The sequence below is a fragment of the Oryzias melastigma genome, linkage group LG18 (assembly GCF_002922805.2).
Source record: "Oryzias melastigma strain HK-1 linkage group LG18, ASM292280v2, whole genome shotgun sequence".
Taxonomy (NCBI): Eukaryota; Metazoa; Chordata; class Actinopteri; order Beloniformes; family Adrianichthyidae; genus Oryzias; species Oryzias melastigma.
In genome coordinates, this window is record NC_050529.1 from 12267426 (window position 1) to 12294784 (window position 27359).

Below are 27359 nucleotides of genomic sequence, written 5' to 3' on the forward strand. Positions count from 1 at the left end.
GACAACTTATGAGACTTTAACGGGTCCATTTTACAATGAAAAAACTCAAAATACCAAGCTGAACCGTACCAACCGCTCAGTGGAAACGAGACTTTATCTTTTCTCGTCCGAGCTGAAATCTGTCTCGAAACTATTTGAAAGAATAGCTCCAGTATTGCTAACCATTTTTTTTTTTGCACCGGTAATGAAAGGTTGGGGTCGTGAGGGGCTAAAGGAGTTATTATGCAATAGATTAAAATATTATGTGAGTAGCGGGGGAGAGCTCAAAGGGATGATGGGAAATGGGAGCAGGCTTGCTCCAGGTCAACAGTCCCACCCACAACTCCAATACAAACTTGTAACGACTGCCACTATGCAGAATCTCTGTCCTAAAAAACGACACAGGTTTTTTATTTTGGCTAAAACTGCATAATCACAATTAAAAGACCACTGGGAACGCTTTAAAAAAGTGATCAAAAGATGAACGCAGTGGGACTTTAAGATTTTCAGTAGTCAACACTTCAAATAGAAACAAAAGGAAAAGAGGGAAATGGCTTATAGCAATACAATGCAGCATAGCACTGTCGTGTTCATGAGTCTAAACACACTTTGTTTACTGCCTCAGAATGTAAAAGCATATTCTGATGCAATATTTATGAGTGGGATGATTGCAACAGCAGTACAGTGTTGGTAAGAGTGCGGTAGGCGGAATAAGAACCTGAAAGCAGGCTTAGAGTGGTCGTCGTGTCGTTTTACCCTATCCCCCGCCCTCCGGGTGGCTCTAATAATATTGAGCTTTCATTGTTGTTCCCCTCAGGTATGATAAAGAAGGCATTGAGATGTGAGGGGTATTGAGAAGGGCTGAAGAGAGCCAACCAGATGACAGTAAGAGGGCAAGTAAGACAGATGGAGACTGGATTGGAAATATGAAAGACTTGATATAATCAGTCGGAGGAGAAGAAAGTGTGAATTTTTAGATGAATATGAAGCCTCCGAGATCTCAGCAGGTCGGGGAGAATGGCTTAGGCTGAAAGGGAAGATGGGAGAGAGGCTCTACCCAAATTACCTTAGAAGAAAATGAGATGAGGGAAGGATGTGTGAAAGCAAACAAAGTGACAGTAAGAGGAGATATGGTCTCAAATCCTTTCAGATTTTTATTATTTTTTTTATTTTTTACAAAAATAGATCAAGATAAACCAGAAAACCATCATATTATGCAGATGCTATGAAAGTGAATACTGAGGTTTTCAAAGAATTGAATGTCCTCATGTGACAGGGAGCAGGAAGATGCAGACGAGAGGAATGCGGTGCAAACCCTGCTGGGTGGTTAAAAGGGTGGAAGTGGTGCCCCACTGAAATGCCACATCAGAGCCAATACGTTGGGTTCTGTGCAGTCCCATGACAGATCTCTGGCAATTACACGTGGAAAAACTAATTAAATGATTGAATTAAATGAACTGAATGGGATCTTTGGTCCCCTGCTAATCAGCTGTGGTAGTTCCTCCACAGAAAAACACTATTTAAAAAACTGGCTTCCTGTTTCACAGTGTGACGATATGGCGTCTGTAGAGACTAAAGCTTGAAACATTAAGTCCAGACATTTGAAGAGACTGAAAAATGACGCTTTTATCAAGCAATCAAGAAAAAAAAAAATCATGACAATACTTGCATTTTGTCTTCATATTCAGACTTTACATCTTCATACTGCATAAGGCAGCTTAATATTCTGCAAATTCCGGATTTATTTCTTATATTGGGAAGCATTACCATCAGGGTATCATGTTAAGCAGCATCAAAAGTGACAAAAAAGATGAATAGACCTCTATTAAAGCATCATTAAGTTGGATTGCGCCCGTTCTTTTAATGCTTAAAGCTAGATGTTTTATGGGGAAGCAAAAGAGCCATTTGTTGAAAAATGTGTAAATAGTTTATACTTGTAAAACATTTCCTGAGCTATGCTGAATCTCCACATTTGTTAGCATTCATCTTTGCAGGATAAGCAGAATTAGAAATTAAGGTTTACTAGGACAATCAAGTATTTTGTTTAGTTTTTGTTTGTTTTTCCTCAACCTCACCATCCTGGTACGGAAACCCTTAAGCTGAAAGGGTGTCCTGGTAAATGGATGAACAGAGATGTGGAAATAAGTCCGTCTTAACGCAAGGTGAAACTAAAAGAAACATCGATTCCATCTAGGAGAAAGAAAAAAAAACGTAATCACAGAAACTCTGCTTCTGTGATTGACTTCTGCTAAATTTGTCTTGTTGCTGTTGCTTTTTATCAGCCGTCACTGGTAAAGCAAAACTGTCCCTGCTGAAAGCTGAGCTAAGAATCCACAGAGACAGAAATAAACAAGCACGAACAAAGACAAACAAGCAGTTATATAGAGTGAACATGGCAAGTTTGACTGAAGCTAGACCAAAGTCAGGTGGTTTTATAGACTGTCCAACAGCAGACTACGATGTAGGGACTGCCACATTTCATTTGTGAGGCCAGCAGACCACAGCAACCTCCAATTTAGCATTACTGGATGCAGAAATCACTAGTGACAATGCGAGGTGGGACAAAAATCCACACCCACAGCCTTTTGATCACGAGGATTCTCATTGGGGGCTAAAATTTTGAAACCAGGCTGGGAGCTGGGAGGGAGGCTCACTGTTATGATCCACCACAACCTTCGTATTATGAAGTTTATGGGTCTTCAATAGCTCCTGAGAGAATCTTTGAGTTGACAAGAGTAGCCGTTAAATTCTTTCTACAGTAGGTCGCCATTATAACAGCAAAAACATCTTTGAATCCTGACAAAAAATAAATAAATAAATAAAGCAAATCTTAAATGTGAAAACCTTTTCACATTTGCAACACTGTCAAAGAAAAAGGAAACTGAAAAACCTTTGGGAATGTTTTAGGTGACCTAGACGGAGCACTTGTAATTTTGAAAAATATTTAGTATTAAATGCTGATTCCTGTTGTACTATGGTTTTGTCAACAAATAGGAATTGTTTCTTAACAGTATAAAAGAAAATAGGAATGCACTTTCCATCAAACTCATTTTGACAGGTGTCCCAGCCCCAACCCCACCGCTAACCCTGCCCCTCCAGATAATGTAACAATTTTATATTTAAATTAAAATGCATCTTTATCAAATCCCACCCATTGAGATGGCGTAACCATTTGAGATAATTTTATATAAAATGGGTCTTCACCGAACCAAGCCCCTCATCATGACATTGCAATTTTATACATGTTTTTATGTGAATTTTTATGTTAATATAAAATGTATATAACATTTATGTAAAATTATATCCAATGGTTATCTACTCAACTCAGCTTTATTTATTTAGCACTTTCACAAAGCAGGCAGCTAAAGCAAAGTGCTGAACTTTAAGTAACTTAAAAACACATTAGATCTCCACAGCTTCAGTCTAGTTCTTTATCATTCTGGTCCTGATAAATATCCGTCCCGTGTGTCTTTATTTTAACCTTATTTGGGGCCCTTCTTCCCTTTTTAGCCCCAAATCAGCTATCAGGTGGTTTGCAATGCGATAACAAATTCAGTTAAACTAACATTTTTCAGGGCCAAACATCATCAATGGATGTTTTTGGAACAGTGTTGTCAGAAGTAAACAATATTAATTTTAAGGTATTAGAACACAGATCCTCTAAATGCCCATAAATTACCATAAAAATATGGGATACTGCATTTTTAATCATCAATGTGGATTGCTGTTGGACATTTTTTCGTACAAACAGTTTGCTTGAGGGGTTTGCAGAGATGCAAATCATGGCCTGCAGGACTTGGCATAACATTTGACATAAGGCATAATGTTGCACAGTATTCGGGGCGAGCGTTGCTAGAGTGAGAAACTCAAATGCTGTGCTTTTAGGTTGACAGGTATGCTTTAGTGGGACTTTTATTTTGAAGGGTTCAAAAGGGGAGTGCTTTCGTTTTCATAGGATGATTGATGGACATTAAAAGACGTCATCAATGCTTATCAAGCAAAGTGTTCTTTCTTTCAAACTATAAAGGCTGAAGAAGAACCTTAAGCTGGACTAGGTTACTCAGTGTGTTGCATTCAAGGACCAAACAAAATGTTTTTATTTGCAACCAATTTCCAAAAATACATGTTCTTTTATCGTTATTGTTTTAGGAGCTTGAGCTCTGGAATATTAAAGAGCTTCTCCTTAGCAACCATTCGAATAGCTTCGTCTTAAAAATATTGTTTAAAACTACAAGTGGATGAAGTTGTGGTTCAACTGCAGAAGTCTTTACTCCCTCAGCTTTATTGCACTCATGAAAATGTCCTGCAATAGAGATATAGCAACTCCTGTTCCCAAAGGAAAATTCATATTTTTTTTCTCCACCTATACATGTGCAGATTCAATTTAATACAAAAAAGTACAAGATAAAGTTACAGTTCAGCTGGGATTTTTGAGCCTGCAGCCTGAAAGTCAAATAGATTTAGAGATGATACAATCTTTTTTTTCTCCAGAAGAAGATAAATATTACAAATGCTATGGTTTAACTTGCTAAAGTTTGAATAAAGTTGCTCACAAGAACATCAAATGATTCAGAACAACAACAATATTTTGTGAAAGAACTCGAAAATAAAACATTTAAAGCAGGGCTAGGCAATATGACCAAAAACCAAATTTAATTTCCCGTTTAACAAAAATTACAAATGGCATAATGTATTTCCGAAAAACTATTTTAACATCTCCTTTGGAAATTGACCTGAATACTAAGTGTAACTAAATAAAAGCTGTAAAATGTTTGTAAAAACAATGTGTCAGGTGTTTGTGAGCTACCGCTAGCTTTAGCATTTTATAAAGAGAAAGACTTGTTGCACTTAAAAGATTGTTTTATGGTGTTGAAACTAATTTGTCTTACCTTTAGGTAGCAGTAACCTTCAAACAGATTTTATAGTATTTGCTTTGCTGCACTGTCTGAAATCAAACCAGTTCCACAGAACTGAAGAAACTGTTGTTGTTTTGGGAACAAGCTCCTCTTTACTAGGTGCCATTTTTAGTGGAGCCAGTCAGGTTCATATTTAAGGCAATCTGTGCATTTTGCAGTACAGGCGCCAAATTTGGCATGGATGGTGGGCATATCTTACTTGGAAAAACAGTAGCCAAAAAAGCAGAAAGCTAGGAAAGTAAATTCAGGATGATTCCAAAGATAACTCTTCTTAAACAAAAAATTTAAACTTTTGGATAAAAACTGGTTTTTCGCCCCACCCTATAACAAAATGTTACAAACCGCTGCGTCAACACATGACCTAGTACATAGTGAATAATTCTCAGTCCTACATTGTAGTATTTTTCCACAAAAGCAACTTCAGAGATAAAATGTTTTTAACCATTTAAATCTAAAGTCTGTGCAGACAGATGAGAACAAACGGCTCCATTAACAGGAATGATCACAAGAGTAAAAGGTACCAAGTTGAACGAGAGAAAAATCCAGATTTTTAGAAGCTATGAGGACCATGTAAATGGATTCTAAAAAAGGAGACAGAGAAGTGGAACAGAGAGACAGTTCTGGGAAAAGAACATGCTGAGACACAGACAGGGATCAGGAGTAATGAGCCACATGGAGGGAGAAATGTAAAAGAAACATCTTCTGGTGAAAGTCATTTACCTTTTCTAATTATGCTGAGTAATATCTGACTAACTACTGAGCTCAGGTAGTGCCATTCTAAAAATGCACAAGCCTTGTCCTCCATCTATCATGAGTGCAATCCAGCATCTTCTTTTATTCAAAATGAGGAGGATGGGGTAGCAGCAACTTTTTTTAAGACCCGACACAAGAGTAAGAGAGCCAGAGATAAACAAGATAAGTGCATTTGCTGAGGTAGTGACAAGCAAATAAGAAATGAGGCAGAGCAGAGGAGTGCAGACAAAGATGGAGGAAGACGAGGAAAGAATAAGAGCCTAAAGAGGCAAAAATATGGTTGAATAAGAAGAGGAAGAAGTCAGGGATGAAATGCACCCCTTGGGAAGATGTAATTAAGTGTTAAACTACTGTGTCAATAAACGTGTCAACTCGCATCAGACGCATAAGAGGAGAGGAAAGAGAAAGGGTCAGCACTCAATATCCCGGTCGCCTTATATTATGTTGGAGCTTCAGAGACGGGATTCAGGAATCCTTTTTATTGAGCGGTTAAATTAAAATGAGGAGAAATGATGGGCACAGAGAAGTAATGTCACATCGTGAAAGAGAAGAAGATAGGGACAGACAGGAGGAGGGGCAAACAACAAGAAAAACCGTAGATGCCAGGTTAGGTTGGTAAAACAAAAGCTGGAAGGCAAAACGAAGAGGAAGGTTCACTAAATGGAAGAAGGGAGCAAAACACAAGAAAAGCTGAACGGACAAAGGACAAAGGAAGTGACATGGCAGAAAAGGAAATAACAGCAGTATAGATGTCAGCAAGAAAAGGGGGTTAATTAGTCTCTCGATCATCCCTGCCCATCTCGCTTCCCTCTCTTATGTCCCATTATGTCTGGTGTCAGACCACAGGCTTTGGTGGCAGAAAAGACAAAAAAAAAAGGGGTAGAGGAAGAAAGAGGAGTTTGTCACGCTTGTTTTATTCCTGTAGCTCTTCCCTGTTTTTGCTCTGCCATCTTGGATTTTAATAATGAATGATGCAAATCTGTCTTTTTATAATTTTCTTGTGGATTTTTCTCATAATGGAGGACATTTATAAAGACAATTGAGTTTAAAAATTGCATTTCTGAGTATTTCTATTCAATTTGTTGTGAATCAGAAGCTTGTAGCCGTGACAAAAGTGCTACAGTCATCGGCCCACAAGCTCATCAGTGTGGGTCATCATTTTCCTCGTCTGAGCTGGATCTGGATCAAAACTGTACGGCTGGATAGCTCCAATATTGCTCGCCATTTTTGTTGCACCACTAATGTTGGGTAGGGGGTGTAAAGGGTTGCAAGCTAGGGGGAGGGCATGTTAACAGATGGATGATGGGAAATGGGGGCAGGCTTACCCTGTACCAACAGTCTTGTTGTGAACTCCTTACCGAGAAGGAGGGTCTAAGGACAGGGATGCCCAGTTTAGCCTAACAATAGTCTTTTGTTTATATTTTATGAGGGATTTTGTGTTTTTTGACAACTAAGATGTGAATCCCAATGAGAACTGTGCTGTAATATTTTGCAATATAAATATTGAACTGAATTGAATTCAGGTGAATTTCTACTTAACTCCTGCTGCTCTTTAGAAATTATGTCCTACAAAACAACAGATTGTTTGATTTTGGCTAAAAACATAACAATCGTAATTAAAAGTCCACTAGGAAAGCTTTTACAATAAAGATGATTGGAGTAGGGCTTTAAATAAAGAACCACATTGTGCACATTCAGTTTCTTCACACAATTCTGAGCTTTTGCAGGAGTTGAACAATTATTAGACGGACGGAGACAATTTCTCTCTGTTAGGAAGCAGCCAACAATAGCCAATTGTGGATTATGAGAGTGATTCTGGTTACTTCAGTTTCATTTCATGTCCAAGATACGAAGCTTTGCTGCCTTAGATGAATAGTGTTGGCACAAAACACTGTTAAACAGTTCAAATACATAATGGACTGAGTGGTGGTGAATCAGCACATCAGACGTGTTTTGTGCACGTTTTTAGCTTCCCATGTAGGTCACATTTTAGTTCATTCACTCAGCTATTTCTGTCTTTGCAAGTGCAGGGGAAAATGGACTTGATTCATAATCTCATAAGGAATGGAGGAGTAGCCGGGTGGAGGAGAAGACAGACGAAATAGATGAAGAGGAGGCAGGAAAGAGGGGGAAATGGAGGGAGGAAGGAGTGGGGGCACCCCAAAAAATGAAATGATAGAAGAGTACAGATGGAAGACAAGGGGAGCTGGAGTGACCTTGGATGCTAAATCATGCTACATGGTTATTGCTCAGGCTGATAGAGATGTAACAGTGACTAAAGAAGAGGCTTGGAGGTTAGGGAGAGCCCAGGGAGCACTGCAAAGGATGTGAACCCGGTAGAGAGGGACGTCTAAAATTAAAACGGGTGAGAAAGTGTGGATGCTGACAAAACAATTTTATATCAAGTCCATTTGCTAATAAATTAGTAACACATTCATTTAGAAAAAGGCACCACTGGCGCTTCAGTAAAATCTGTAGAGTTTTAAATAAGGTTTAGTTGGGAGTACGCTGTAAAAAGTGAATCATTGGATCAATTAACAAAAGCTCTGCAATGTGTTACATCTAAAAATATTAGTTTGTATCAAACTAAGATTTTAAGGCGAGTCAGCAACTACTTTAATTTGATGAAAACACAATGAAACTAATTACAGAACTTTTGTTAATTGACCCAATGTTTCACTTTTTTCAGTGTAGTGACCTGTAGACATTGTGTGTTTTCACACTTGTTGACGTTTCCCAAGAGTGCAACAAACAGACCAGTCTTAAGAGGCGGTCTTGGCGCATCATCAATAGATAGTTCATTGTTTAACTCATGTCAATTATGAGGTAAATCGAGCTATTAGGAGCCTTAAGCTAGACAACAGAGTCCGAAATAAATCTCAGTCAATCAGACTTTATTAACTGTGATCATAGCTAATCTAGAACTAGACGTTACACGTTAGCAACGTCTGAAACTTTAGCTAGGTTAGCTTATTTACAATACCAGCAATCCTCCGCCTTCTGTGCAACATGTAAAAAACAGATTAATACCGTTAAAACAAATGTTACTGTGAGTACGCCAACTCCCAACATTTGTAGCAACACATTAAACAAAAAAAAAAAAAAAAAAAAAATCCAACATAGCTGCACATTAGCGTATTTAAAATAACACAAAATCTTATGACTTGTTTAAAAAAAAAAAAAAAAGGTGAAATTTTTACAGAGCACTGTGTAGCTCACAAAATCTCTTCAGCATCAACAAACAACCAGGGTTTTTAAGGAAAAAATTTAACTAGATTAGATTTCCTCATGTTTTAATTTAATTTCATGGACCATTACTCCCTGTTTGTTTTTGGAGAATGTGTGTTGAGGGGCTTCTATTATGAATTGTATTTTTACTGGTATTTTTATTATTTAATTATTTATCTCATGTAAAGCACGTTTAGGTGTTCTGCAACAGGAAAAGTGCTTTATAAATAACGTTTATTTGAATTGAATTTAGCCGAGTCCTGAGTCCACCAACTGTCTTCATTACTGCTACCAGCAAACTCGTAGAAACAGACTTTAGAACAGCTGCTCTTAAAAATAAAATGAAGTTTAAACATTTGTCATTAACCAGAGAATCATTTGCTTGTCAAAAGGGGAAGAAGCACACAAGATCTTCATGATTTTTTCTTTTTTTTTTTACAAAGTTGTGTTGTGTTTTGCCGTCATGACATCTAGCTAATGGAAGTGTGTCTGGTTTGGTTTAGGAATTTCAGTTAACTTGCAAAAAGTGTAGATAAAACATGGTCTAAATATCCTTAAACTTGTCCTGAAAGATAAAAGTAAAGGCAATTATATCTATTAATAGGAATAAAGTAAAGTATCTTTGTGTTTTTATATTCAGTATGTTAAAAAACAAAGAGAAAACTTCAACAGTTTGCATTGGTCCCTAAGCAGCTACTTTCTCTAATTTGGGGTTTGTCTTCCTCATTCATTTTGATGGACTTTGACATTTTAAAAAAGCCTTTTCAAGATGAACATTTCCCAAAACTTATTTTTACCAACTACAACACAAAAAACATCCACTTTAATTTTACGGTACAGAGAATGTGGCTTCCAAAAGCTTTTAGACCGCTTTTAACAGACGGGGCATTTTTTTCCCAACAATCTTTTCAGTTTAAAAAAAAAAAAAAATATATATTTTTTTCCTTTTTCACAAAAAACTATCAGAAAGGACACAAAAGCATGTGTGCATTCTCAAGAATCAAAGAGAGAAACCGTTTGCTTCAACCTTGGTTACTCCATTATCCAGCTTCCCACAGTGGTGTTCAAGTGCGTCTGCATGGCAGGCACAAAGTCACAAAAGCTCAGGATAAACAGACACCACTGTGGTATTTCCAACGCTTTTCAAATCTTATAACATGACCCAGGCTTTTTGTTGCTGCAGAGTTTTCACTGTATTATCGGTTCTGGCCTCCGCCTTATTTTTATCCTGAAAACCTGAACACGTACTGCTTTTTTATTTATTTATTTTTCAACCCAAAGCCAACTGGTACTGACTGGTATGACTGAATGCCCCCAAATTTTTAGCTCGATTTGTGAAAATATCTAATGTGCTTTTCTTTGTTTTGTGAGTCTGAGCTGCTTAAATATTTTAAAGAGTGCCTCCTATGAAAATAATGTTTTTGGTGTTTTTAAATATGGTCTTGTATCATTTTCCTCATGATGGAGGACATTTATTAGAAAGATTAAAGTTAAAATTGCATTTGAGTAATTTTTTTTTTAAATTTTCTGGATCTGGATTCATTGGAAAAACAAAATTTAATTTAGGAAGAATGTCTTTTTTAGCAGCAAAATATTGTAATTTTTAATAAAACTATGAAATGCTGAAAATTACTAGGAGTTCATTATATCTAGTTTGTCAAACTTTAATACGGTTAGAATAATTATTATTTAAATTTTAAGATAAAAGGTGCTTTAACAAATTAACTGTGCTTCAGATATTAAAGGGAAACATGCTTTTTTGTCAAAGCACTGGCGAGTTTAACGGTGAGCATTTGCCATGTGGACTAATTTGCGTTAATACATATGTTGGTTCAACAGGCAAATCTGTGACTGAGTCAGAAATAGAAATCTATACCAACTGCATTGGAACACTGAATGAGAACGCCTCCCGCGTCTTCATGGATTATGCTTAAACCAGGAGAGACTTTGTCTTTGCTCTCAGTTCTCTTAAAAAAAATAGAACTACAGCTAATTTTTTCCTCCTGCTGAAATCATTTAAAATTGAAGCCTAACTTTCCTGCTTTAGTCTCCAAAACTTTCCTGTAGGGAGACAGCAAAGAAAATATTTCAAGGTCAATTTTTCATGCATCTTCTTAGAAGCGTTACCTTTTGAACTTTGAGAACACGGCGAGAAGCTGTGATCAATATTCCTTAACAGAAATACCACCACTGAAAATCCATGTGTCTGCCCTGCAGCTTGCCTGAAGAAGGACCCACTTGGTTCCCAGCACACTTGCATTATTAAACATCAATTCCCACGACCTAAACCCAATCAAAATCAGCATGCCTGAGAATTGTCAAACGACTTTAAGAGACCTATTTCATTAACGCTAATTAAGGTTTCTTTAAATAGAAAAACAAATGCAGGACAACAGCTAATTTTGGCATCCTGATCATGGAGGAATTAGGCAGAGAAAACCATAAAAATCTAGAATAAATGTTAAGTAGGACCCAAAATGTGGCTTAAAATGTCATAATTTCACCCTTTGAGCTAGCAAGAAAAAGGAAAGAAGCATTTGGACCAATTGGAGAAGAAATTTGATAAGATATATAGTCAAATAACATAAGAGGGCTTGAAATAGTAAAGGGCAAAGGCATAGCCATCAACGACAAGGGCTGAAGAAGGACCTACAGGCTCCCACGCACACTTTAACCAGCACGTCACAGCTCCCTGACTTTAAAAAAGTCCCCTCATTTCAAGGTTATTCATGCAAATTGGGGTTATATTCATTTATTTACTAGCAAAAACCTAGTAAATGCAGACATTACCACACACACAAATACAAACGAAGAGCTCTCCATCCTCCTCCTCACCCATCATTTCGCCCTTTCTCATTTAGCTCACCTCTCCCCGTACTTATTAGCTTTAACATCTGCTCAAACGCCTAAAATGAGGACACATTCAAAACACTTCTCCCTCTATTATCCCACACAAGTGCTCATTACAAACCCACAAAGTCGTGTGCAATTAAAAATACAGGAAAGTCTCCATTTGTCCCCATTCTTCAACGATATCGTGGCTCTAGCCACACTAAGGTTTTTCTTTTGCCACACAAGGTTTGATTTAAAACCGCCACTTGGGAGAGGAAAGGGAAGAAAATGGTTCAACATGTCATTTGTACAGGGTGTAAATGAGATTATGTACATGTATACACACAAACTACAAGCAAAATGAATGCCTTTTTCATGTCCTCCTGGTGCAGTCCCCATCAATAGACTCATTTTACCCTCTTTCAGTGCAGCATCCACCCCATGCTGTTTTTTCGCCATCCATTCACTCCCATTCACCTTAAGATTTTCTCATTAATTTCACAACAGAGGGGGCTCAAGTATTCAGGTCATGTGTGACATTACAGCACGCTTGGTAGATTTACGTTTCTTTGCACAGCGGTCTTGCACACTCGCCTAACCCAAACTTTTCTCCTTTGGCTCTCTGTTCCAGAATCTTACCCTCCACCAGTGACCGGTTCCTGCTCAAGAACTTGGTTGCCGGTGCAGACTACAACCTTTGCGTGCTGGCCATTTTTGATGACACCATCACGTCTCTGGCAGCCACTAAAGTCCTGGGGTGTACCACTTTCTCCACCAAGGATGTTTATCCGGCGTGCCGTTCCCTTCAGGCCCATTTTCTGGGAGGGACGCTCACAATTCTTGTAGGCGGTGTAGTTGTGGTCACACTGCTTGTATTTACTGTGGCGCTCATGGTTCGCCACCGCGTTTGCAATCAAGGCAACCATTTGGTCTGTCACAATGGAAACGCTGAAGTCGGAGGCGGGGCGTGTTGTCAAGGTGGTGGAGTAGGAGGCGGAGACAAAGGGGAAAACGTGAGCGGTTGCTACCAGTCAAATGGTTCTGGAGACGTGATGATGGTGGTTCTGCCCAACGGTCTGCCCTCAAAGAGGGGAGCGGAGAAGGGCAATGACAAGGACAAAGAGAAAGCAAAAGATGCACAAGATGCTGCTGCTGGTCTGCCTCCAAAACTGCCCCCAAAGCCCAGGCCAAAGCCCAAAGTAAACCTGGAGCAGTTCCTTTCAGCAGGGGGTGTGGTTTCCACAACAGCAGGGGCAGAAAGTGAGATGGCGTTGGTGGTGAGGCAGCGGAAACTGGAGAAGGCATTGCCGCACAACTTAGAAAGAGACAGAACTCCCTTCTACTACTCCCCGTCTCCTCCATCCACCCTGCCCCGCCAGTCACGTTCCAGAGGCCGTCCGAGTCCCAGACTGGAGCGAGAACTGACAAACCGAGCCAGCTTCTCCCTGGCTGCCCCCTTAAGGGACTCTGAACTGCTGGACTGGACACTCACGCCCAGAGGCAGGGACAAATGGAACTCATCACAGGCTTATCAAAGCCCCCTGTCCCCTCTAAGCCCTGCCTGCGGGACAGTTGGCAAACGGCGACATTCACTGGATATGGGATCCTCTGTTGCCCTAGCAACGGATGCCGCAGTGACTGCTGCCAGGCGTTATGGAGCTGTGAGTTACGCCAAAAAGCTGAGCGTGATCTGGACGAGACGGAGTCAGTCGCTTCATGGAATGCTGGTACAGTGCGCCTCCACGACAAGCACCACTTCTTCAACGACCAGCGACGAGGGGGAGAGCGGTGCGGGCTTTGGAGCTCATGATTTCAAACGAGGATACCTCCACGCTTACAACACATCCAACTCCAACTCCAACACTGGAATTACTGCTCTGAAAGCAAAAGAAAGGAGCAGGGAAAAAGGGGACGGTAGAAAGAACGCTAAAGACCTGGAGGAAAGTGTTGTGTAACGTCAGGGGAGCCCATAGGGTTACATGAGGAAAATTGTGGAAAATGTGAACAAATGATTAGGTCACAGATGAAGGTTATTGTTAACTTTAAAAGGGAACATTTAAAAAAAAAAAAAGCTTTGATGGTAAAGTAGAAACACAATTGGACAAGAAAGGTATTATAGATTATTTTAATATTTTTTTAAATAAACTGAAGTGTTTCAATAGACATTAGTATTCAAAGAAAACAACTCAAATCCTAGAGAAAAAAATCCAGTCATGAACTAGATGAAAAACTGAGCTTGACAAGTGAATTCAAAGAGTGGAGAGCATCAATAAAGCAGCAAAAACAAAGAGGATCAGGCAGAGTCAGGGATGAGACGAGCTCAGATTGGATCGCACTAAAGTCTCTCCACTAATAGAACAATACTTGAGCTAACACCTTCGTTTTCCCTGGCCATCAACACCATCACAAGGATTTATACTGGATCGGAGACCAACCCCACTACTGCAGATGGAAAAAAAGGCATTTGACACAGAAATAATGCTGGAAAATGTTTTGACTCCAACATTTACAGCAATTTCGAGACATATCCCCCCTAAAAAAAGTTAAAAAAAAAATGCAAGGAATGTGACTTTTAGGTGTCCTCTGTGTCTGGACAAGGATTTTGGTTGTGTGGATAATGGGAGGATAAATACAAAGCGCTGTTCACTGACCATGATCAGTCGATACAAGCTGGAAAAAAGCGAGAGGAGCATACACATTATTAAAGGGAAAATACTGGGATTACAATCGAGTCGATATGGATTACAAAGTGTGGCAGACATGATGGAAGGGGTGCTTTTCTGAAAGACAACATCATACTGCATGTCAGATAATGGACTTTATTACAAAAAAAGGGTGCAAAAGTGTGCCTGGCCTTGATGGAAGAGGGACTGGATACTTACGTGCGTGCTTGTGAGTGTACCTGTGTGCGCACATGTAAATGAATGTTTGTTATCGGCAATCCAGTCAAACAGACTCCATCAATGTCTAAAAATGTTTAGTGCTTTCTGGACATGCTTTAAAATGAAATCTTTTTTTTTTTTTAAGTTCCGGATCAGGTTAAGCCCATCCAAATCGAGTGAAATGTTTGAAGGCTTTTTCACAACAAATATTCTCTGTAATGTAGCATGGTCGGAGAGCACAAACTGTTGAGTTCAACTTTCCAATCGTTTTTGTCATTCTGTGCGACTTAAGACTCTGTTTTTCCTCATGGGTTCATCTTAAATTTGAACTTGAATGTTTACAGGGACAGAAAAAAAAATACACAACCACTATGGACATACTGCCCAAACAAACTTGGACCACGTAGTGACTCTTAAAATATCAAAGTAAATAAATTGAAAGTGAATATATATATATAGAAAGAGTATATATCTATATATATATTAAAAAAAAACATGTTTCATGTTGCACAATGTGTTTGTTTTTCAGACGTTTTCTGGGGAACAGGAGGTTCTTGTACCTTGGCAGAAAACTTTATAGAAGCACATAAATTCATGCACACAGACCAAACCGATGCCTACAAAACAGAGCCAACGACATGTTCAACAATGAATTACCCATTCGATTTGTTTCATTTCTGTTTTAAATCAATTTTGACAAAGTCAATCTTGATATTGTTCTCTGGACTTGATATAAATAAAAACTACATGTATAAAACTGATTCAACAAAATAGATTTGTGAAAAAATGGGTGAATGTGTCTGAATGAGTGGAAAAAAACAAGTTCTTTGATTTTATTTGGATTACAACTTTTCAGTCATGATCAAAATGCTCAAACTTTAAGGTAAAAATGGTTTGCTGCATGCGACTCTGAGGCCAGAATGAAGTTGTTTATTTGTCAGTCAGTGGGCTGCATCAAAAGCCTGAAGTAGTGCTTCTTCAGGTAATTACAAAAAACAGCCAAAAACATAGCAATTATGGGACAACAAGTGTAGAGCATGAAAGGGAAGCAAACAAAAGGATGCGGGGAGATCAATGGCTCCAGGAAAATAGACAAAGAATAAAGGTACAAGTGAACAAACCATTTCATACACAACTCATCACTACTCATGGCAGACGAGCTGAGGTGATGAAAAAAGTTCAGCTTCAAAAGGTGTCTGGCTAATGGGCAATGATTTTAATGTTTTATCACCAGTCCAATTAAAGAGGCTTTGAGATGCTTTTGGTGCTACTTGCAGCCGTATTTAACTTCTATTATCAGTCGACACCAATCTGCTAACAAAAATGGCAAAACAACTTTTTTAGAGCTGTTATAATCTCAGTAATTAAACAACCAAACTAATAGATTTGCATTGTTTTATAAGGATAAATAGAATAGCTTAAAGGTTGGCAAGGTAAAGCTCACCAAAAGTGACGGGTAAAGTTACATCCACCTCACCTTTGGCAACACGCATTCGAGTGACCACTTTCAATGAAAAGTATAGGTAAACGTGAATATATGCGAGTTTTGGGCTTTGGGTTTCTCGCTTTCACGTGTAGCTACAAAAGTTTCTTCAATTGTTTTCAGGCTCTACAAACAAGAAGATGGAACTTTGACCAATCAGAGACTTAGATTTGGTAGTGACGTACAGATGGCGTCCCTTTTAATTCACAGAAGTGTCAGCCGTTTGAAAATTCATCATGGAGGACAAATAAATGCGGATTATGCCCAGCCGGAAATAAATGACACCAAGTCGTTGCCTGAGAAAGAAAAAGCCTCAGTAAAGTTTTGCACCATTTTGACATTTTGTACCAAGCCTCTTCCAACTGTAGGTGGTGGACAAGCAATAATAAACAGTAAAAAATTTAAAAATAAGGAGAAGTCATTTCCTGCTTGCCCAGTGTGAACACCATGGGCTAAATGTGTGTTTAATAAACCCACGTTTAGCACGTACTTCAAGTCCAAATCAGCCAGATTTTTTTCTTTTGTAAAAATCATTCCCAGTGGTCTTAATATTATGAATATTTAAGCTACAATCATGAAGACTTTGACATTTTTCAAGACATATTTTATGCACAGCAGCACTAGCTTATTACAAAATACAATACTGGGTTGTGGGCGGGACTGTTAGCTCAGAGAACCCTCAGAAACGCAGCATAAATTCTTTTGGACAGATCGTCTATTATAAAAAAAATGTTAAAAACACAAAAGACAATTTTCATAGGAGGAGGTCTTTAAACACATGTCACATGCCTGGTGTGTCCGCAGCTTAATGCTTCAGGGGTCTATGACTCTGAAACTTAACAATGAGACTGAATTCCAGATTGAATTTGGAAGCCGTTTGTTTTTTAAAAACTGTACAAAAATTAAATCAAGCTTTATTTATAAAGCACTTTTCATACCACAGTGATGCAAAGTGGTTTACAGATTTAGCACTGTTAAAAACAATATAAAACACAGCATGTTCTCAACCATCACAACACCTAACCAAATATAAGATATAAAATTACTCATGGATAAAATTCAAAATGCAAAAAGAAACAAAAGTAGAGAACATGAAGACTTTCTGATCTTTCTATACATGGCTGTCCATCTATTTTTTATCCTCTTAAGCTCTTTGCAAAGGGAGTGCTCTCCCAACTGAATATAGACTGATGTGTGATGCCAAAAGTGAGGTTACCGCGTCTCTCTGAGGCATGCATTCATTTCCTAATCGGTCTTTTTGTCATCCAAGTATATAAAACTGGGAAAAAAAAGCATGCGCCCCCTGAGTTTTAGACACTAAAAATTACCTGGGTTATAGATGGTGCTTCAAAGCTAGACCATCAATCCTAACAGGATACAGGCGGGCAGCAGATAGTCATGTCTCTTGGCAGCAGATAAGAGGGAGATCTGATGTAAGGATCATAAGTAGCCTGAAAAACAACAGTCAAGACTGGGTGTTATGCAGTCACCTTGCATATCTGCATGTTTGTCTTTGTGCAATGATGTGTGACGGGCAGGAAAAACAGTACTAGCCCTCCCTCTGCCTTCTTTGCCTGAAGCGAAGCCCTGGCCCAATTTGAGTAATTAAAAAAAAACGCTGACTAAAATCCAAAACACACAGAACCCGCAGTAAGAACACACACATAATTGCACTCTGAGATAACCCTGTAGCAGCAGCAGCGTCTGCATGTTTGTCTGTGCGCATCTTCCGGCCACCCCTGCCAGCAGCTAAACCCTCTCTGACATCTGAAGTTATGATCAAGATATGATGCATTTCCTGCAGTATGCTCAACGGCTGCTGACTCAGCACCCATACAGGCTAATTCTTCAAACCACTTGGACTTGAGAAGAAATCAGACTATAATCAGAGGAGAGGTGCAGAGATCATTAATGCAAATTATACTTACAAACAGATGACATTTCCAGGGCAAACTATCTGCAGTGTGCTCTGTGAAACATTACCTAAAGAGTAAAAATCAGCGAGTACTAAACAGACTAATTAAACTTAAGATAAATAAATAAAAAAAAAAAAGACAGACGGCTCTGCCAACATACTTTACTGGTGACACATTTATGGATTAATGAACTTTTGGTATTATAATAATTTCGTATAAATTACCTCAACTGTCCAATTACCATAAAACAAGAAAATAGGATACACATTTAGTGGCATATTTTAAAAATGCAGTTAGCATTATGATTGTGCTGTTTTTAGCCTAAAAAAACTGTTGATTTCAAGGACATAGTTTCTGTAGAGCGGCAGTAGTTCATTAGAAATTCACCTTCAAGTTGTGAGTGGGACTGTAGGCATGAAGCCCTACTTCCCATAATCCATCAGTTTAAATGATCTCCAGCTTGTTTACAGACCCTCATGGCCCCAACATAACACTACTGGTGCAACCAAACATGGCGAACAGTATTGGTGCCATCCAACCGTACAGTTTGGATCCAGATGGCAGCTCAGACGAGGAAAATAAAGAAGTAGTTGAATTTTGTTGTCTATAAGTGGAGAATAAAGAGAAGCAGAAAGCTTATGGCTTGCCATAGTAGCGTCACACCTACAAGCTTTACTAACAACATTCTTGCATCTGCTCTTGTAAAAAGAAATGCATGGATATTTTCAACTTTAAGCTAAATTCTCTTTATAAAAGTCCATCGTCATTAGATGGCTCCTTAAAACACCAAAAACGTTTTTTTTATTTTTTTTTTATTGGAGGGGGTCTTTAAGCTCTGGTATCATATATTTTTTATTATCTTAGACGATTAAAATAGCTAAATGGGGAATATGGAGGTCCCACTGGTCGCTAAAAGGGCTCTGGTTCGGCTGTGTTAGAAATCTGTTCCATTTCAAGTTCAATAACAGGTCCCAATGGGAGGGAAGCAGGTTCAGAAGTCCTGTTTCCCATGTGACAGGTCACACCTGGGATATTCCACATTCCTTCTGCTGGGACTAGTTTGACACAGCTTTGACTACTAGGTTGACCTTGTTACGGTTTTATCTTCACAGCTGCAAACAAACTTCATGATGTGGTTTAGTTGAGCACAGTGGAGCAGCAGAGCCCATAAAGTAGATGAACAAATTATCTATATCTTTTTTATTGCATTACAGTGATATCTCCCATACCTCCGTCTCCTATACAGAATGCGTTCAGTTTGCCAAATATACATAAATATTCGATCGAGACAAATCTTTGTTGTCATTATAGAACTGAACTTATTTTTCTATGAAGTTTGGAGCTGTGAGAGTTTAAACAAGAGAAAAAAAGGGTTAAAATATTAATGCCTGTCTGAGAAAAGTGCATAAAGTGCGTAGTGAGGCTTTTTTTTTTTTAATTAATTCAAAAATCTATTATAGCAAAGAGTCAGTCACAATTTATGGCTGGAAAGGGGTAGTAAAGTTTTTGGTGGGGGAGGGGATACAGGCAATCCAAATACTTGGACACATTTCTATATTTTCTTTCACGTATGTTTTCTAGCGCTGGTTTAGCCCTCCAAAAATTCCACAATTCAAAATTATAAGTAGAAAAATAAATTAAAATTTGTTAACAAGCAACATCAGGGAAAAGGAAAGATCTAGCTTTAATTAAATCGAGTAAATACATTTCCGATCATTCCTCAGTAGTAACTTGTAACACTTATAAGATATACATTTGTGCAAGACAGTAAACAAAGCTTTAAAAAAGGATGTTAGTTTATGAAATAAAAAAAAAATGCTGGTTTAACAGACAAACACATTCAAGTACAATCACAACAGGTCCAAGTCTGTGGAGGATGATTCAATTCTCCATCTGACCCTTTATTTTCTCAACAGCCACTTCACACTTGACAGCTCTTTTAGCTCAAATAGAAAGCATCAGCCTACAAGTCGAATAATGCAGCATCACTTTGCTTTGGATGGTAGAAGATCTTAATGGTACGCTTTGATTGAGAGCTGTTTCACTCTTCATATGAAAAGGACTTGAGAAATCAATCAAACAATGTGCAACCAGAGAGGCACCAATCACAATTTATATGAAGTAGTAATTTTTTCGTGTAATTAGTTTACAAGGAAGGGAACAAAAGTGGCTTGAGGGATAAGTAAAAACGTCAGTAGATGACATGTCTCGATGGCTGCAGCATGCTCTCATAAATATGACCTTAAAATCATATCAGAAGTGACTATTAGGGGATACAGATCAACAATTCACAACCTATTACCTGCACGGGTTTGATCAGTGGGGGAAAAAAAGACACCAAAGCTTTTTCTTTCCATAATTCTTAATCACATGCTGTCAACAACTCTTAAATTCACCGTGTCAGTATTTCATTACACAACTCCCAGCAACTCAGCACAGCAAGAGCACTGATGAGGAAGAAAGTGGGCAAAGAGGATTAGCATTCATAATTATTTAGAAACATGTTCCTCTAAGCATATAATAAGCAATCTTACATTAAGGGAAATTCTTTACCTCTGGAATGGTGTTGCATTTCTGAAATGTAGGCCAACCTTCCATGTGAAGCTTTGTACTGTCAGATGTGTCTCACATCTGTGCAGTTATTCAGCTTTTAGTTGAATTAGACTGAGAAATCTGTGACTTCTTGTATAGTTTGAGATTTGAAGTTGAAACGGTTAAAGAATTCTTCGTTATTTAGAAATTATGAGTTTAACAAACATAAACAAACTTTTCAAATCCTGTGTTTTATACTTTAGAAGAAGTTACCATTGAGTCTTTGTTATTAAACATCTTAAGATCCACATGTTAGGATTTAACATTAGTGCAAGTCAATAATAGACTAAAACTGTGACCAAAGAGCATCGACTGTATAAGAGAACTGGACCATAAAAAAATGAAATATTCCGGCTCCAGTGAAATGAAGTAAATTCACCTGACATTCTTTGCGATATGGAACCAGAAATAGTAAGCAGTGCATTTGGTCCAAGTCAAGGATCAGGAGTGAAATGTATGCAGTACAATTTGGAGTCTTTTATTCAACAATGGCAATTATTAATGAAACTTAATATTAGGATTTTAAACCAAATAGCTGAAACTTCCTCAAATGTATTCGCCTTTTTCTGATCTATTACATAGTTTAATCTTCTCCAAGTGTGTAAATGAGCTGCAGAAAACAGAAGTCACGGGATAAAAACACAAGACAAAGAGTAGTGTCCCGTATCCAAGGCAACCGCCTGTGTTTGTACTTCCTTGTAGTGTACAAAGAGAAAGACAGCAGTATTTTGTTGAGCAGACTTATTGCATCTTAAAATATCAAAGCAAATGACTGTCTTGAGCACCAATGTTTACCAAGAACGCATCAATATCACATAAAAAAAGATCAGATGAGGATCCTCACCCAGACAAGGATTTTCTGATAATCAGATTTTCATATTTGGAGCTGCAAATATTAAAATGTAAGCAACATTCTTTATGTAGGAAATGTAGCTGAGCTGGCTAAAACCCCTAAAAAAAATAGTTAGTAGGCTCAGACAACTTTGTAACTGAACGGAATTTGGAAACAAATGTGTACGATAAATGAATTTGGAAAACAGTGAGGTAGGATGTTCTCTTGAATTGTTTATAGGACATCTGCTATGTTCACACTACCCAGATTGAAGACCTGAAACGGACAGTCCATTTTCTAACAACATGCACAAAGATCACCTTGAGATGAGTACGAGTTTGGATGAACGGTGCAGCTGGCAGACGAGAGATTAAAGAGAAACGAGGAGCAGCTGTGATCAAAACACACAAGTCTGAAAACCATCAGAGTGGGCCTGCGAGGTGCTACACCTTCATGCATGGTTTCCTCCCTTTCTCTCCAATCTTTACATTCTTAATTTAGCTCTCCATCTAATTTGCTCACCTTCAACTTGACTGGCTTCTGATTCATTCCTTTGTTCAGAGAATTTGCTCCTCGTCTAAACTCTTGACCTTGCTGCTCCCTGGTTCTTCTTTGCTTGGCTCTTTTGTTTTGCCAATTCACCTCAGCTGTTCTGTTTGATTCGGTCCTGCAGACTGTGAGGAGATATTGACTTTTACCCTGTTTTTGCCATTGTTCAAATTTTAATCCCTTTCTGTGTCAGACTCACTATGAACAGAAAACACGATGTGTGGTGCAGCAGCAGGAGTACATACACACACATTTACTTCTGTCTATGAAAGCCAGCAGAAACCATGCAAAATTACCAGTCAAAACCCCATAATGCACTGCTATAAAGTCAAAGATATTTTTTTTAGTGTGATGCTACAATTCCAAATATTGCAATTATTTTTCAGGTGGCATCTTAAAGACTCACTCCAATCATCTTTTGATCCATTTTAAAAGTGGACTTTTAATTATGATTATGCATTTTAATTTTTTTTTGTCAAAATCAGAAAACTTGTCATTTTCGAGGACATTTTTTCCCCTTTTTCCTTTCCACCTCGGAGGGAAGCTTGTGGCCCACCCAGGGTATTTTCTATGTCTCAAACGGCATTTTTTTGTCGTGTCCTGATTCACAAGAATTTAAATTAAAAATTCTCAGAAATGGAATTTTTATTTCAATTTTCTTTATACATGTCATCTATCATCAGAAAATTGCTACAAGAATATATTAAAACACCATTCAGATACTTTTAGGATGGCCCATTTTTAGAGGTTTTCCAGTTTTATAGTTGTTCTCAGTTGACTCTCCTCATTCAACACCTTTTATGAAATCCCATTGTCTCCTTTTTGCCTAAAAATACAAAAACTATTCGTGTCTTTTGGCTGGCTGAGATCTAAGCTGATTTTTTTTCTTTAACTCAAAGAAAAAAAGAAATAACCCAACATTTTCAGGATGGCTTATGCAATCAAGCCCGAACCTCTGTGCATGCTTTATCTTTACTATCCTCTTTTAAAGTAAAATTGGAATGAGACACCACACTATGGGGATGTCTGCCTTACAAACTGAGCTACGTGATGCAATTCATCTCTCACATAGTTAGATATCCAGGCTCAGAGGGGACGGAGAAGGAAAATGAATTGTATTTGTAATAGCAAAATCTAGCTGCTGGAGAACTTTAAACCTCATTTATAAAACATTCTTTTCAAATGACTCATTAATTATCACCATTCAAACTAACATGCAAATCCAATTTAAATCTGCATTAACTGACTTGGTCAATATGACAAGATGGAACGGGCCGCCAACAAAACACTGACATTATTACAGGGTGGTTACAATGAATGCAGGAGCAAAATTACCGCCTAACGCTCTCAGCAAACACCTGAATACATTTGCATTAGTTGTGTTTCTGGCCCTTAAATTAATTCAAGTCCAATGATCAATTTGCTCCGGTCGAGCGTTTCTTTAAGAAGTTGAGCTGCTTTTTTTACTCTTAACCCTAATTATGTGGATTCATTTTACTTTGTGCTTGATTACAACTACTAATTAAATAAGTGAAGAGCATCTATTTATCGTTGAACGCGGGGCAGTCTGTACTTGCTCCCCATTTTTCCCTTAAATATGATAAATGCAGAATGAGAACAATAGTTATACTGTATATTATCTCCAAACGTGTGATTAACCAATACAAACTATATTCTCTTTAAATTTGAGGAGATAATTGTGCTACATCATATTAAATGTTAATTTGTTTTGAAACAAAAACCTAAAGAGTTGATTTTTTTATTAAATGGAATACTGTTGAGGTGAGTTTGAAGAATGAAGAATACAGTTTATATAAATTTAAGTTTGAATTAAATAGTTTAAAGGGGCTTGGACTCTAAGTTTTGAATCTTCATTCATCACTGTATTCATTTTTATGATGTTTATGTTTTATTAACTTAACAATTAAAGCATAAATAGATAAACATATTTAAAACAATAAGAGTGACACAACTGGTTTTAATGGTAAATATTGCAAACTTTTTCAAGAAACTTTGATTTTACCTTTTTTGTTCTAAAATCTTAGAGGTATTAATTGGAATCAGTTTGGGTCTTTACTTTTCAAAGAGAACATAGCTGGACAAAAAACATGTAGATTACTACCACTTATCCTGCAAGGGGATAAAACACAGTTATTTACTTGCTTCCTTCAATGCAATACTTGAACCAGAGGGCAGAGCACAAAACATCCATGAATTACATTGAATAGCGAATAAACAGCTTTTTATTAGGGGGTTAAAGGTCATCTTTTTATTTGTCACAACAGATCAAAAGGTCTAAAAACACAAACTTCAGACAAACAAAAAAATCCAGTTTACAAAGAGTCTTGCATGAACTGAAATTAGACCATCAAATGGAACAATGCAGCACATTAATGTCATGTTCAACTCGCACATGAAACTGAGCATTTGTGGCCTTTATGTATTTGTCAGGGCTGACCTGAAACACACCTTAAACTGTGTCCCTAAGCACTCAAAGCCTTTCACTCCAAGGATCAAGATTGCCAACACTTATTATTTGCACTTAATTCCAACGTGTGATTTGCACGCAGCTTCAAAGGCCACTGCATATTTTAAGGCCCAATTCAATCAATACAATGTCACTTGAATTAAATGTGGCATTTTCTCAAAGTCTAATCCAAAAGACCATTGAATTGAGACCAATAATACTCATTTCTTCTGCAGTTAATGTCTTGGAAAAACCTCAAGTGAGACCTTTGACACACGGCTTTAGTGTTAATGTTCAGTGTCTTTTCCTGTTGTGTGAAGCCTCAGCAGAACATTTTAATCTCTATATATTCTCTATTACGGATGTCCGGACTACCTTGATATATTTTTGTCAGTTTTCTCAGGATAACAACATCTACTATCATGTTATCAAGTTTTTTTTGTTTTGTTTTTTTTGATAAGATGGTAGATGTATCACAAGTGAAAGAATACATTTTCATTTTTCAGCAATCCAAAGGAGAAAAAATGTTAAACATCAGAACAACTGATCAATTTATAATTGATTACTTTAATCGTGGTCTAAGGCGCAGATTGTGCGGATGTTCAAATAAGTCATGCAGTTCAGTGATCCTGCAGTTGACAATTTCATCAGTGACCAGATGTTTACAGAACGATTGTTTTACACTCGTTTACAAGCAGATTTACAATGATCACCATTAAAAATCTAAATCCAGAGTTCACATACGATCTCGTGGTCATCTCGTGATAATGGGATGGTAGATCTCGTTATCATGAGAAAACGGACAGAAAAAGAAAAGAAAACAAAGTAGATCATTTGCAGCTTCTGTACTCCATATACTTTTGCTTCTAAAAATGTTTATACTTTGACGTATTTTACCTTAGAAGCACATTTTTTGTAAAAATTCTAAAAAAATAAAAGATCAAATTTAGCTTAGCTTGTAGTTTCAGAGCTGTTCCCTCACATGTGACTTGGCCTTTTTCCTTCTCCTTCCAGGACACCTGCTGTAGCCCCTCAAAACATCTGCCCATGTAATCCTCATTCTAGATTCCTGCCCCTCGTTTCACATCATCTCCTATTATAAACCTCACTGTCGTCTATGAGGCAATTCCTCCATTTACTCCTGTAACCCATCATCCCCAAAGTCTCTGTTAGTCTCATGAGCAGAAGGAACCTGTGAAATATTTCCCCTAAGGCGATCCGGGGAGCCTTTCCAGACACCAGCAACACGTGGTCAGGGTTAGTGTGCGTACACTAGTGTGTGTGTGCGTGCATGTGTCAGACAGACAGCAGATTAAAAAAGAAAGTGATCTAGCAGTATTTTTATCTTTTAGGCCGTCAATCTGCTTTTACAGACCAGAGCAGCATAAGAATAGGAAATATATGATGAGAAGATAGATCAAATTACAGCAACTGTCCAAATATTTGCAAAATTAAGACAGTTTACTTACACTTATTTCCAGTTATAAAAAGGACTATTTCACATCAAAACTATAATAAACAAAAGGTACAAATAATGTAGCAATGAACTTATTCACACAGCCACTTTGGTCTAGCTCTGAGGCATCTGCTGCTGAAATATGAGAAAGTAACAAAGGAACGTTTCTGAAGCTCCATCAGAGGTGGCGAACTTCTAAGCTGCTAAAGGTGTGATCATAATTCACAGCTTCAGTGCTCCAGATCGGCCCACCTGTCAGGCCTTGCCGTTACCAACTTTTTCTTTAAGAGTGGTTTTGACTGCAGATCCTTGCTGAAAGCATTCAGTAATATCATGATGCACACGGCACTCCATTTCCTTCTATGTGGAGTTAGGAGTACAAGGTAAATGTGTGCAGCAAATAGACATGGTCAACCCCTCCAAATTTCCTCACAAAGTAGAAGCACTACAGTGGAGGACTTTGGTTTACAGCAGTTTTAGAAGCCGAGACACTTCACTGACTAATAAAAAGGATGAACTGCCTGGAGAAGGTTCTGTAGCAGAGTATCCAAAAGATCAATTCAACCCCACACCTTATATAGACATGCTTGCAGACAAAAATTGCATGATTTTGTTATGTATTCTTCATGTACTACTTTATGTGGGAACGGCCGTGGTCCAGAAGTAATGATCAATTCCTGATTTGAAAAATGCAGGATGAGTTCCCAACCTTCCCACCCATGCGTTAGTGTCCTTGGGCAAGACACTAAACCCCACATCGCTCCTGGTGGTAATAGCTTGGCGCCAATGGAGCTACCATCGCCGTGTGAATGCTTATGTGCATGGGTGAATGGGACTGTGAAGCCACACCAGCTCCCCGCAATGCACGCTTAAGCAACCACTCTCAATAAAAAGTTATGTAAACATGGGTAAATGCACATTTCAGGCATCTGCATTCAAAACACGCACAAGTATTTGGCACTGTTTTTAGGCTCTAAGTGTAAAACACGTTAATTGAATGTGTGTTGAAAGTTGAACCAGCTCAGCTTTAACCAAACAGGGACTCAGATTCGGTAGTGATTTATCAATGGCGCCCTTTTGAATTCAAGGAAGTGCTAACCATTTAAAAATTGATCATAGAAAAGAAATTAATAATTGTAGTTTGTGCCCGGCTGGAATCGTATGACACCAGGTCTTTTATTAATCGGAATACAGCTGTGAAAGAAAAGGCCTAGAGCAAGATTTGAGAAATTTCCAAAAAATCCAAAAAAGTACCATGCAAGTACCCTGAAGGTCCCATTAAAAAGTAAATACCACTTAAATATCCTGTAAGTACTGTGATGTAAAGGGACGTGTTACCCAAGAATGAACGCAGCATGACTGTTAAGCGCTTTTGGCCTTCAAGGAAGGTGGCATAGTGCTATACAAGTATACATACTTGTATAAGTATAGTATCTATGTTTAGTGTTGGTGGTTTTAGGACATTTTCTATTAA

General features: G+C 38.0%; 2 protein-coding genes across 5 annotated transcripts in view; one reads left to right on the top strand and one right to left on the bottom strand.

Annotated features, from left to right (window-relative positions):
- Positions 1–15347, top strand: part of LOC112156405 (leucine-rich repeat and fibronectin type-III domain-containing protein 4) — a 45960-nt gene extending 30613 nt beyond the window's left edge. For both annotated transcript variants that reach the window (XM_024288671.2, XM_024288669.2), the window contains exon 8: positions 12340–15347. In XM_024288671.2, the coding sequence (XP_024144439.1) occupies positions 12340–13663 (1324 nt within the window). In that variant the 3' untranslated portion in view covers positions 13664–15347. The remainder of the gene's footprint in view (positions 1–12339) is intronic.
- Positions 1–27359, bottom strand: part of LOC112156404 (pyruvate carboxylase, mitochondrial) — a 299032-nt gene that overhangs the window by 115681 nt on the left and 155992 nt on the right. The gene's annotated exons all lie outside the window — the stretch shown is intronic.